Source organism: Triturus cristatus, chromosome 3_2 (assembly GCF_964204655.1).
Source record: "Triturus cristatus chromosome 3_2, aTriCri1.1, whole genome shotgun sequence".
Lineage (NCBI taxonomy): Eukaryota > Metazoa > Chordata > Amphibia > Caudata > Salamandridae > Triturus > Triturus cristatus.
The window spans coordinates 854,337,410-854,351,200 of record NC_140584.1 but is presented as its reverse complement, the minus strand read 5'-3'; the positions used below and the strand labels follow the sequence as shown (position 1 = coordinate 854,351,200).

Sequence of the window (13,791 nt, the reverse complement as noted above, 5' to 3'; positions counted from 1 at the left end):
AGAACCCCCCAAATAAAGCTGTAATTTATTACCTTGTTTACAATACTGAACTATTTGCCGTGCCACATTCTGGTGATAATTTGTCACATTTCCAGATGCTGCTCTAAACGATTTGGGCAGCGGTCTGAGACCAGAACTCATTCAGTCAGTAGTATGAGGTGTCCCAAGCTGCTAATCCAGCTTGCGCACTGATTGCTCCAGTTACGGCATTGTGGCTTTATGACATGAGTATCAACAACCATACTTGTGTGCCCTGATAACTGTGCATTCAGTAGGTAAGTGCGCAATTCACATCACAGATTTTAAAAACATCTCAATTGCTTATTTCACACAGTGTTGGGTACTTGAAGTCTGCATCCACTTGACTGCACTCCTGGTCTTGGACGATTTCCAAATTAAAATGCTTAACAGCTCTAGAAGTCGGGTTGAGTGATGGCTATTATCCCCTCTTGTCTTTTTGCACTCAAGGAGGAGGAGAATTTCTCCTCACAGTCATTTGGTGTAATTCTTCTGCTGTAATTACGTTAATCAGTTGCAGCCCGCCAGACCTATTGTCTAGAATTGTTGACCAGGTATCTAAACTAATTTCAGGTGGGCTTCTTGATGACTCACACAGTCTTCTGGTAAGGAACTTTATGTCCCCTCAGAGATTAACACCATGGCATGTCTTGACCTAACTGCCGTGGAGTTCAGGTATTCTCTGCTTTTCCTATTAACATCAAAGGTCACAGTATGAATTAGGATATATTCTTATGCCTTTTTGAGCTCATAGGATCCAACAGTGTGTGACCCACTCAGTACTAACAACACACCTTCCAGTTCTTCAGGTTCCTGAAGTAAGCCTCTGCTCAGAAATAAATACTCCCAGAAGGGTATAAGGAGGTGCTTTTGTTTGTCATAGGAAACACAAGGAGATGATGGACGGAGCGCTGAAACGTTTCAGTCACTCACCCCCAGTCACAGATCTGGGTTGAATCCATCATCCTTCTATAGCTCACTTTGCCACCTCAGTTCAAACCCAGCTATATGCAAATCAGTCTTGACCCTGTTCCTCATGGGAACAGTCCAGCCCGAACTGCCAAGCCAGGTCGTGTCTGGACCTGAAACAAGCATCCTGGAACCGGTTTTGGTGTAACAGCCCTCATCAGCCAAGCTAGTTTGAATCCAGTGGCAAAGTGAGCAAGGGACCCATGTCTGGGCATACCCTGGCAACTTAGGGCGAACAAAGCAAACACAAAGAGATAATAGACGGAGTGCTGAAACTTTTCAGACACTCACCCCCAGTCACAGAAAGACTTTATTTTCTTCTTGGCAGCTCGCTGAAGTCTATTTTTTCAATATTGTAAGATTCTGGTAAGCAGCGCAGCATGTGCCTGTGTTACGCGGTAGGAAAAAATCATTAAAGAAAACATATGTGTAACTACACAAGTAAAAGGGTCAGTCCTCATGAGAGGTTACAAATGTAGACAAGGCGGTACTAAGGAGGGACTAGCAAACCTATTAACGAATCAGAGGCCAACATTTACAAAGGACAATGACAAAAGCCAATGTAATATCTGGGTGGTAGTGGGCGGAGCTTTAAGTCCATACATGAATACAGCATGCCTCACAGAGCAGCGCATGCACTGCTCAGGCTCGACCTAAAAAAGAACTAAAAGCCTACTACTTAGTGCCGTCTTTCTTCATGATTGTGCTATTTTTATGTCCCAACAGTAAGGACTTGTAATGATTTCTCAATTAACCTTTTAATTCACACTACCGTATTATTTGTCTTAGCCCCACCCTGACTTTTCACTATTGCTTATACATGGTTATCTTTGTAAGTAACTTTGTAAAGTGCTGTCTCAAAACAGCTGAAATATAAAAAACAGCTCTGCGCTTCGGCTCATTTTGCTGCACAAGTTAGAAAGTGAGTACTTGTACTGTAAATGTGTGATGTAAAAAATGAACAGCGATTACTTGTTCCTAACCTCTCCTTTCAGCATTACATCCTAGTATCTGTAATCTGTTTTCAATAAGTCCGCAGTCAAATCTTCTATTGTTAGAACCTCGCGTTTGAGATGCTCCCGCTGTAATAAAAATGCTCACTGTTGCCTGCCATCTGCGCATTGGAACTCGGTTTGTATTATATTTAAAAGCCTATAAAAATGGTGGTCTGTGCGAGAAACTTGCATTGGTTGGCAACGTAAAGACACTGGGGAGCAGACTGAAAATCTGTCACTGACGGTCAGTGCGAGAAGCAGGTTATTGTGTGTAGTGAGGAGCTTGCACTGCTAGACAGTGAGAGGAAATTTACAGATGTGTGACCTCTGGCCCCAGCACTCTTACTCTGGCATCAATCACAGTCACCCTTTTTACTCCTAAAGTTGAAACAAATACAACATTGTTCAACACAAGAAGAGTGTTAAAGTTCAAAGAGTTTAAGTATGAAAATGATTGACAAATTATTGCGATAAAAACAACACAGTGTGGTACAGATACAGAAAGAAGAGGCCAGGTCTAGTCTTGGGCATCAATTTTTAGGAACTTGAAGGTGAGGTGCTTTATTATCTTGTTTGGCTGGTAATGATACTGCTAAATTCCCTCAGTTGAACAGTCGGGTGTATTTTTTATGTAAAGAAGGTTTGCTCTCATGCTTTTGTATGTGTTTCTAATTTTACACAGACAAATTAAGTTTGCTTGATCACTATCATGCTTGGCTAAAAGACTGCTCTATTCATCTAGATCTTTTTCTAAAAGATTGTTAATGCTACGAAAGTTACACAGGCCATCATTTCATTTTGACTTACCTCTTATTAGCACCGAACAAATCATTCCACCATGCTTAAACCAGTGAGCACTGACAAAATGCATAACCCTGGAAGCACACTGTTGCAGATCAACAATATCTGGAATTTCCTCTAAGTCCCAGCTGCTGTGGACACTTTCTTATTAATACCACTGCAGTATTTCAGAGCTTTGACCAGCTAAGTCCTAAAGCGTGCGAGCCCAAGTCAACTAAAGAAAACCTTCACAAGACAATTTTCAAAAACATAGAGGTTTATTCACAATTTAGGAACTATTACGGAAAGAAAAATACAGCTTGTCAGCCAGCCTAAATCAGCATCACTATAATTCATATGTCAAGAGAAAACATCTAAAAATAAGGTCAAATGACAATCCAACAAAATGATAGCCTTAAAGAAAGAAGCAAATAGTCTTGTAAAATACCAAAGTAAAAAGTCAGCAAGAGGATAGATATGAAGTCTGCCTCTGAAGAATAGGGAAAACGCTCTGTAAATCTAAACCAAATAAACAGACTGTCATGGAGTCTGTCTTCGAAGAAACAAGAACAAGGTCTGGCACACATCCCAGACAAGGCACATTTTATTGTTTCAAAGGATTAGTAAACCATGCTCTTCACATGGTTTGAGGTGGGTTCTTGGTCTGAATTAATAAAGTTACATGACATAAACCAATCAACATTCACAGAAATTGTGTTACATAAAACTGGCTACTCTGTGGACCAGCCACAATATTAATAATTCCCTTTACCCTCCATGCTGTTGATATGACATTTAACAAATAAACAATAAACCATTTAAAATGAATGAGCAAACATTTGTGACAGCAGGCAGAATAATCTTGATTATTGTAATATTTGAGAACATCTCTGGCATGGCTTCCTTCAAAGCACAAGTTAGTTACAGTATGTGAAACTGCACCACAACATGAACCCCATTTTAACTATTTTATGAAAAGAAGTCACACAGAAGAGAAAATCATTCCCATAAGAAACTTTCCTTGCAAGTTTTAAAAGCCATGTTGTCTTCAGGTGTCAGTGCAAACAGAGAACGACCCAGTCATTTATTTTGTGACCTGTTTATGCTAACTTAAACACACAATTAAACGTTATTTTCAATTAATAAATATGCTCTAACAAATTGTTCCTTGTATTGGTTCTAAGACACACGTACGTGAAAACATAAACTGTGGAATGGACTTGCGATCTTCCATAGACTAAAGTATCTGTCCACTAGTGAGCAGGGGATGTTATTGTTGCAACTGCAGGACTGCCTTCAACCTATCCAGTCTGGGTTTAGAAAGCTGGTTGTAGTTAAACAAACAGAGGGTAGCATCCTGGCATGAGAAAATATCAAATCTTTGAAGGCTAAGTTACAATTGTCACCCTGCAGATAATGTTAAAAGTTTGAGTTCTGGGGGTAGTAGTGTGGAATTAGTCAGTTTAGTCAAATGGTATTGAAGCATTTCGCTGTTGGAAGCAGAAAAAAGGGGATGGTACTGATCCTAGATTAGAATTTGTATTCTGAAATGAATATCAAGCAACTAACGGACTAGACTTAATCGCCTCCCACCATTTTCACACTGTGCAACAGTGTCCACTCCTCACACCTCCCACCACTGCCTCCTTGACATTGCCAATCACCATCATCTCCTCACACCAGGGCCAGCTGCATTGCACACCCACCAGTAGGTTCTTACAGTGCCTACTACTGCCAGCTCTTCATTATGGCCATCAAGGTCCACTCTTCATGGCAGGCGCAACTGGACAGTGCATGGAGCTGATACTGGAGGGCAGAGCAATAGGAGGGGGTTCGTCAGCAGGTCAAGAAGCTGGCACTTGTGGGCAACATATGCAAGGGGCATTGGTAGGCAATATTGGGAACATTGATAAAAGCTAACACCTGTGGACACTTAAGGGCAATACAGGGAGGTTGTTCCCCCCCAGTGCCAGCTTCTCACTCTGCCTGTGTGAGCCAAGTCTTCATTCTGCTCACCGATACAGACTCCTTATGGTGCCCTTCAGTGTCTACATCTGAGACTGCACACTAGAGAATGTTCCGCATACTGCACAGCAGTGCCATCTCCTTAAAAGAAAACAGAAGTGCTTTTTTCCTCACGCTGTCCACCTAAGCTTTTTTCTCTTACTGAACACCAGTGCCAGCGACTCATGCTTCCCACCAGAGCCTTCTTCCACAACTGTCCATTATTCCACTTCACTCTCCCGACCAATGATATATTCCAGCCAGTGCCAGCTTTCACAAAGCCACTAACCGCAATTCCTTTGATGGCCTGCCAGTGCTTCCTCTGAATACTGATGGCAGTGTGGACTCTTCAGGCTGTCTGCTAGTGCCAGCTTCCCACACTGTCCACCAGTGCCACCACCAGATACTCTTACCAGGGCCTGTGTTTCACACTGTCCATCAGCGCCTGCTACCCAAGTTGACAGGTGCCTGCTCCTTGCACTATCCATTAATGCATACTTTTCACAGTGCCTGCTTCTCACACTTAGCATCAGTGCCTGGTTATTTTTCTGCTTTTGTCTGCCTGATATACTACCTACTAATCCTTAGCCACTCACTTTTCTCAACCTGTGCGAGATTCTCTCACAGTCCACCAATGCTAACATCGTAAACTTCCCATCAGTTCATGCTCTCCACACTGCAAACTAGTGGCAATTCCTCACACATCTAACTAGTGCCAGCTGCCACCTAGTGCCCAATCCCAATGCACCTATCAGTACCAGCTTCTCCGCCGTCAACCATTGACATCTCTTGGTATCTACTATCCACTCCTCACAATTTTTTTAGAAATTATCTATATCGCCCACAGTGCCAGCAGCTCACAGTGACCACCAATGCTTGCTTCCTACACTGCTCGCCTGCTCCAATTTATGCCCAGCATTGTCTACTCTACTCTGCACGTTGTCCACCACTGCATTAGTTTCACATGGACTACATGTTCATGCTCCTCATACTACAAGCCAGTGTTTGCATCTCACACTGCACCAGTTCTCACAGCTTCACTAATGTCAGCTACAGTGTGCACTAGGGCCTGCTTCCTATGTTGCCCAACTATGGGGCATATCAGCAACAACCGGCGATAATTATCGCTAATCGCACTTAGCGCTAGGATAATTATCGCCAGCTAGCGTGGATTTTTATCGCTGATATAGCGTGCTATTAGCAACGCTTATCTCAAAAGCGATAAAAATCCTAGCGCTAACTGCCTAACGTGAGATTATCGCTGGAAACCCAGCGATAATCTCACGAAATGTGGCGTTAGGTTGTTGATAGGGCCTCACAAACTTAGCCATGATATCCACCTTCGATAGGATATCATGGCTAAGTCAGTCCTGAAGCAGGCGTAAGGAAAGTAACGATAACAGGAGTTATCGCTACTTTTCCTGCCGCTATGCTTCATAGCGTGGGGCTTGATGATAGGAGAAATGTCGCTTACCTGACCTGTCATGTCAGGTCAGGAACGCCCACTTTGCATCTCATTAGAGATGCAAAGCTGGGCGTTAAGTATAGGTGCGCTAATTCAAGGTTTCACGTGTTAGCATGACCCTGCTAATTAGGCGATAAAATTATCGCCCCTTTTCGGCCGAAAACGGCTGCAAAAGCGGCGATAATTTTCTATCGCCGCCTTGTAAATATGCCCCTATGTATTTTCCTTCACTGCCCACTAGCATCAGCTTGTCACAGTGTCAACAAAAATTAAAAGTGTCAGACTCCAGATCTGCAGCACAGTTACCAAATTCTCACTCTGCCCAACCGTGTATCTTTGTGCACTCTCCATTAATGCCAACTATAGGCACTGCCCATAAGGTCTGGCTCTCTATACTGCCTGGACCTGTTAAAGCCTCACATTTTGCACCTGTGTCCACTCCTTACATTGACTACCGGTAACAGCTTCTCACAGGGTCCACCGAAATAAGCTTCTGCTCAGCCCACCAGTCCAGGTTCTCACATTGCCTGCCAACGACACTTTTTTACACTAACTACCAGGGGTGGGTTTTCATATTGTCTACAGTGGCATATTCTCATATTGCCCACCAACGAGAGTTTCTTCAACTTTGTACAAAATATAGTGCAAGACTCTAAATCTATACATCAGTTATCAGATCCTCACCCTGTAGATTGTTGCCAGAATCCCCACACTGTCTACCAGTGTCTCAGTCCGCCCACTAGTATCCTCTTCTACCGCTGCCCACCAGTGGGTTTTCACACTGCCCACCGCTGACAGAAATTGTACGCATGTTATTGTGTAAAAATATTGAAAATATTAATGACAATAAAAGAGCCATATAAAATACATTTTCACCAATCATTTTACCAATTATTCAATTTCAGTAGACCCCCTCTCTCCTCCACCTCACTCAGGGGTATTTGTACAAGCCCCTATCGCCACGGGAACGTCACTTTTTAGGACGTTCCTGTGGCGATAGGGCTTCACCTTATTTACAAGGCAGTGTTAAGCCACTTAATGTGGATTAACACTTCCCTGTAACTAAGGCCCCCTTTCCGGCTATGCTTAGTGTGAAAGCGGTGGGCAGTTGGTGTTGCGGTGGGCGTTCCACCGCAACACCCATTGATTTTTACGCTGCCCCTCTTTACAAGGGCAGTGTAAATAAGAGGCAGTGCCAAAATTAAGACCAGGGAAAACCTGGTCTTAATTTGGTGAAACGAGGAGAAATTCTTTATTTTCCTCCTTTTTGCATTTTCCATGTGTGCTGCCTGGTGCAGCATACATGCAAAAAGCAAAACTTCCTGGATTGTTTATGTGTAGGAAGGTTCCCCTTCCTGCACATAAACAATCTTTAAAACAAATGACATTTTGTAACTTCCATGTGTGCTGCTTTACGCAGCACACATAGAAGTGACAAAACGGCATTTAAAGATTGTTTATGCACGCAGACACCCTTGCACTATGGTGCAAGAGTGCATGCATTGGCGCTAGGCAGCTAAGCGGAGCGCCAGTGCAGGGGGAAACGCAAGGCTGCACCATATTCTAGTAAATATGGCACAGCCTTGCAGTTTTGAAGTGGCGGAGTGAGGCGTTAAGCCATGATCTTTGTACATATGCCCCTCAGCCTTTCTCTCTGCAGTCTTTTTTCCAGACTTCCACTCTCGCTTTTGTTTTTCTACTCTCTCTCCCTTACTTAATCTGTCCTGCACTCCAGTCTCTTGCTTACCGATCCACTTTACCTCTCCAAAGAGTGGCAATCCTGACCCCTTCTCCGCCTGTCTCCCCCTGCCACCTGTCGCAGGACAGCCTGAGCCGCTACTTATAACTCAAGGTGATGGAAAAGGTGAGCATTTATCAGAGGGCCCTTTTAAAGCTACCTGCACCTACAATCCATGTTGTTGGGCATACCAGACGTTGACTAAGGAGGGCCCTAGGTAGTACTGAGACACTATTTTTAGCTCTCAAGTGACTCATTTTAATGTAAAGTTGGAGTGGCATTTCATTATTGATGGAACTCCCACAAAATTGATAGGTTGACACGTAAAACATTCCTAGTTCTGGTACGTGTGGTCTGACGAGGGGCTGCATGCTTTGGAAGAACTGACGCTTGACTATGGACTGGAACCTGGCAGTTTCTGCTTTACTCGGCCCTCAGGGGTGTCATGCATGGGATGTGGGGCACGAATTCGAGGACACCTCCCATTGGGGTTCCGTCAGAGGTGGCACTGACTGGAGGGGTTTGCACCAAAGCTATCATTTACTTATACACTGGTTTGCAGCTGCACTCCGGCGGGAAAACTAAGACACTGCAGGACTGCTGGAAGGCCGCACCACCTATCAATATATCGGATAAGGTCTGGACTCGTCTTCATTTGGTTCGGCAAGTGACACGCAATGCCCAATTCTGAGTTTTCAATTTCAATACCATCACCACGCATATCTAAGTCCGGTGGGGGAGGATGTATACAAGGACGAATAATAAGGGGCATATATAAAAGCCCTTATCGCCATCACAACGTCAATTTCAGTGACGTTGTGATGGCGATAGGGGCCTTGACTTATTTACAAGGCAGCGTTAAGCCACTTAACGTGGGTTAACGCGGCCTTGTAAATAAGACACCCTTTCACACTGTGTTTAGCATGAAATGGGAGGGCAATGGGTGTTGCAGTGGGCTTTCCACCGCAACACCTATTGATTTTGACGCTGCCCCCTATTTACAAGGGCTGCGTAAATAAGAGGCAGCACCAGAATTAAGACCACAGAAAACCTGGTCTTACAATGCGCAATGAGGAGAAATGTTTCATTTCTCCTAGTTTTTGCTGTTTTCATGTGTGTTGCGTTGTGCAGCACACAAGAAAACAGCAAAAGGCCTATGATTGTTTATCTACAGGAAGGTCCCCCTTCCTGCATATAAACAATAATATTTTTAACCCTTTCGCTGCGGCGGGAATTCCGCCGCAGCGCTGGGGGGTGCGGGGGGGCAGCGCGGTGGCGCTGTGCTCATGACGGAGCCGCTCCGTCATGAGCCACGGTTGAGCTGTGCTCATGACGGAACGGTTCCGTCATGACTCCGCCCATTTGCGTTGTCCCCCCCGCACAGGCGGGGAAACAGCGCCGCGTAGGCGGAGCGGCCGCCAACGGCCGTGACATGACGGAACCGTTCCGTCATGAGCACATGGCAACCGTGGCTCATGACGGAGCGGCTCCGTCATGAGCGTGCAAGGGGTTAAAATACCGTCTTGCAACTGCTATGTGTGCTGCATTAAGCAGCACACACAAAAGTTACAAAACGACATTTAAAGACCTTCCTGCACATCAGCTATCTTCCCCTGCATGCAGAAACCCATGCACTATGATGCAAGGGTGCCTGCGTTGGCGCTAGGCTGCTAAGCGTAGCACCATCGCAGGGGGAAACGCAGGGCTGCCCCACATTCTTGTAAATATGGTGCAGCCCTTCGTTTCTGAAGTGGCGGAGTGAGGCATTAAACCAGGAAGGCTAATGCTTCACTCCACCACTTCCCTTGTACATATGCCCCTAAATGCCCTAGGTGTGGGACGAATGAGGTAGACTTTGTACACATGGTATGGTCGTGTGTGGTGTTATCCCCCTTTTGGCAGTAGGTGACTAGTGTGGCGGAAGCGACGGGCTTCCTGTTCTCACTGGACCAGGTCCGGTGTCTACTGGACATGCGATATATTTCTAAGAAGAAGAAGGAACTGCTTCGCTTTCAGAACCAGGCCTGGATCCTTGCTAAGTGATGCATCGTCATGGCGTGGATTTCGGATGCAGCTCCCCCTTTGAGCCAGTGGCACGGTGAGATGCGTAAATGGGCTGTAGTTGAGCTGGCGGTACATAGAATGTTACGCACAACGGGGAGAGGGGAGAACTGCCCTGGCCGACGAGATCATTACCTGGAGAAGCTGAAGGGAAACTTAGGTAACCGTCCCCTGTCAAGGCCCCTGCATCCCAACTGGAGAACCGTGTAGAATGGGGGGACAATCACATCACCCGACCATTTGATCCCCAGTGTTGCCCTGGTGACAGGGCGGTGCAGGAGCTGAATGTGTGCCAATAATCACTGATGCTCAGAAAGAGGGAGTCCTGATGGGGAATCGAGAAACGAGCAAGGCACCGGGCAGCACGGGTGATGGGGTGGGCATGGTTTTGTTTGTTGTACCTTTTGTTTCTGTCTTTTGGACGTTGTTCATGATGAAACATGTTTTTTTGCTGTTGCTTCTTCTCATGATTCTTCTTGTATGCCAAGCATATATGCTTTTTGTTATGGCTGTTAGTCCTCTTGCTCCTCCATGGTGGACAGTATCTATGTAGGGGAGCGAGGGACTGATCATGTTGTGTTGTTATGATCAAGCATGAGCAATGTATCTCGGACTTCCCTTCTCTGACCCAGTTGTTGGTACTGTAAGTGAAATATGAACCTTCTACACATGAAAAATACAATAAACATATATTTTTAAAACATTCCTAGCTCTGGCTGTATAATGTCACAGTGTAAACGTAGGCAATGTTAGTGCAAACCATTGTCTTATCATACAAAAGCCAGACCTATTTGCTTTCTTTGTAATTAAATAGAACAGCGGCTCTGAGACCAGCACGTACACTTTTCAGAGGTGCTAACTCATCCATATGTTCAGCTGAGCACCCTCAGTCACCCCACCTATCAAGCTGTCAATAGCCCTGAGTCACTCACTGCCATGAAACACATCCATAGGCGGCAATCTCTGGCAAGAGACCATAACCCTACCATTCTCCTTGGCCATCAATGCTCTAAAATCATTATCCGTCTGTACACCAGCTGATACTTCTCTATTGCTCCTCCCATCCATACTTCAAGTAGAAATTGCTCTCAAGCCAAAACCGCGCCATACTTCCAGATTATCCCACACTCAATCATTCATCCAGTCGAGACTGTTCACAGACCAAAAGTCATCAAAATCTCTGGTAGCAACAGCTTTTTGAACCTGTAACCCAACCGTATCTGTAGCAGACCCCTTATTCTAGAACCTGGTGTTTGAGGAGTCGCACAATGACATCACCATTCTAACTATCTATGTTTATGTTCTTTCAGGTGACTCCACCATTTGTCTTTGCTGCTTTCACGAGGCACTACGTGGCTGGGGGTGTCATCTCGCTCTTTGTGGAGGTGAACAGTGTCTTCCTGCACACCCGCCTGCTGCTGAAACTGAGTAACGCCCAGGACTCGGCCATATACCAAGTCAACAAGTACTTGAATCTTCTCACCTTTGTAACCTTCCGCTTGGGCGCTCAGATCTACCTCACCTCGTACCTTCTTGGCAAGATGATGGAACAGCATGGTGCTTACTTACTGGTGCGCAGCTCGGTGTCTGACACCCTGATCCTGTTCTCTCTCTGCACTGTGGACTGCATGATTGCGATCTACCTGTATCGGCTAGTGCGGGCCGACTTCCTCTCACGGCCCAGGACCAGCAGAGCAGGCCAACAACAGAATAACAAGTTTCTAACCGACTAATCTGAAAGGCCTAAACATGGCCAGAGGGGCTTGAAGACATATTGCAAGCTGTGAAAATGGACTAGCAGGCATCTGTTTTATCAACGAGTCAAACACCAAATGCCCTGAGCAGACCTCTGATGAAGAGTGAGCGCTTGTGCTTTCTACAGAGCAGGGTCCAGATACTTCAAGATGCACATTAGTAACAGGTCTGCGCGATGGGCTATCGTTTTATGGCATTCCACCTTCTGCTCAGGTTCCCACATTTAGACTATGAAATTAAACATTTTCTATGGACGGCATGTGCCTGTCCTTTCTCAGGTACCCATAGTTGAATTACAATTCTTATACAGCATCTCACACCACCCAGGGTGCAAACGTTACAGTGGTATGAGGTTTATAAGAACAAAGCAGTTGTCCAAGTTATCGCAGTGCATTAAGTGGCAGCCATAGGGAATGAACTTGAGACTTTAGAAACCAAACTCTTAATGGTTTCACCCAGTCTGGCACTTTCTACCAAAGTGCCCATGCAATACATGTCCTACAAAACCATAAGGGCTGCTTTGACTGTCTTGTTAGGCTGTGCATAATCTGGCATCTCGACACTAGTAGGGATTTTTCCATTGTAGCTGTTTAGTATAATTGAGAGCCCTGAAGACTTTTTGATGCTGCTCATCATAATCTGGAAAAAGTCAACAAGTATCTCTTGCGGTGCCTGAAGGCAAATTAGGTATTTCCAGCCGCGCTCCAGTCTCTGATAGACCTGCAGGACTTGGGTTGATCATAACATGTTTCTGACTCTTGCCTATCAGAGACGCCAACCTATGTACAGGGCCCACTAGAAATGGGAGGACCTTCTTCCACAGCGTTTTCCACATAATTATTGATTTATTCTGCATGCCATATAATCCACCTGTTCTATATTTTGTAGCTTTCACCAAAAAGATGCATGTCTATCTCAGACGGATCAACATGTATTGAAACAAGCACCAGACAAGGAGCCGCTCCCTGGCAGACCTGCTGCAAAGGTTAAATGGTCACCTTTCAATTGCTGATTGTTTTATTCGGGGAACAAACTGGCACTTGTGAGTTAAAGTATATGCCCACAAAGTATCAATATGTACTATAATGACAAAATATTGTCACAAAATGTGCTGCACTATTCACCTTTTCTCGCTGCATAATTTAGTAAACCCTGCCATGTAACTTGGCCCTGCATTGTCTCCTAATTCCTGTTGCCCCGCCTACATGAAATTGTCATAATAGTAGTAAAACACCGCCTTAAACAGAGAGTGTAGGTGCAAAGACATTATTCCACTTACTGTTATTTTATGCTGCTGCAGGTAGCTGGCTGGATAATGTTGGAAGCCACTGTTTTCTATCTCATTCAATATCAGTGCCTTAACTAGCTAAAACAGGAAGAGATGTGCTCCGATTTCAATACAATAAACGTGTTTGAAAATTATTCTTGTGTTTATTAACCTTACTGTTGGGACAATCCCATTTTATGCATGGTCACCATAGACTTTTCGCCTTTTGCTGAACCCTGTTTTATTGCTGGTTTTTAGTCTTTGCTCTCTGGGGCACTGCTGTCTAGTGCCCAGCGTATGTGCTCTGACCACTAAAACATTTACTAATTCCTTATCAACGCGTTTTAATATTCTATATGGCCATAGTATATGGTGTGAAGATACACCCATGGCATACAGAAATAAGCTTTACCTGGTGATTGTAGCACTTATTGTGCTAACCACAAGTGTAACATGGAACACATGTCTTCAGACCCACCATTTTTCCCTGACTTCTACACTTTTAACCTGCAGTGTGGCCTGTCAAAATAACCCTTCTTCGAGGTAAAACCTCCCTATGAAGTCACTCCTATGTGGACCTTGTAGCCCACGATGTAGGGTGCATGGCATTTAAAAGTGTGACATATAGAAAATTAATGTTACAATGTCCCTACAGTGACGTAGCTCTAAAAGGCCTAGGTGCCTATGTTGAAAACCTGAGTAGAAATTAAAATAGTAATACTGTATCTCAGCAATGGGG

At 44.7% G+C, this 13,791-nt stretch overlaps 1 protein-coding gene across 1 annotated transcript in view; it reads left to right on the top strand.

The window, feature by feature from the left end:
• The window catches only part of LOC146858311 (TLC domain-containing protein 1-like), a 58,112-nt gene extending 44,905 nt beyond the window's left edge, over positions 1-13,207 (top strand). The window contains exon 4 of the mRNA XM_085649138.1: positions 11,341-13,207. Within this exon, the coding sequence (XP_085505264.1) occupies positions 11,341-11,763 (423 nt within the window). The 3' untranslated portion in view covers positions 11,764-13,207. The remainder of the gene's footprint in view (positions 1-11,340) is intronic.
• Positions 13,208-13,791: the final 584 nt, after the last annotated feature.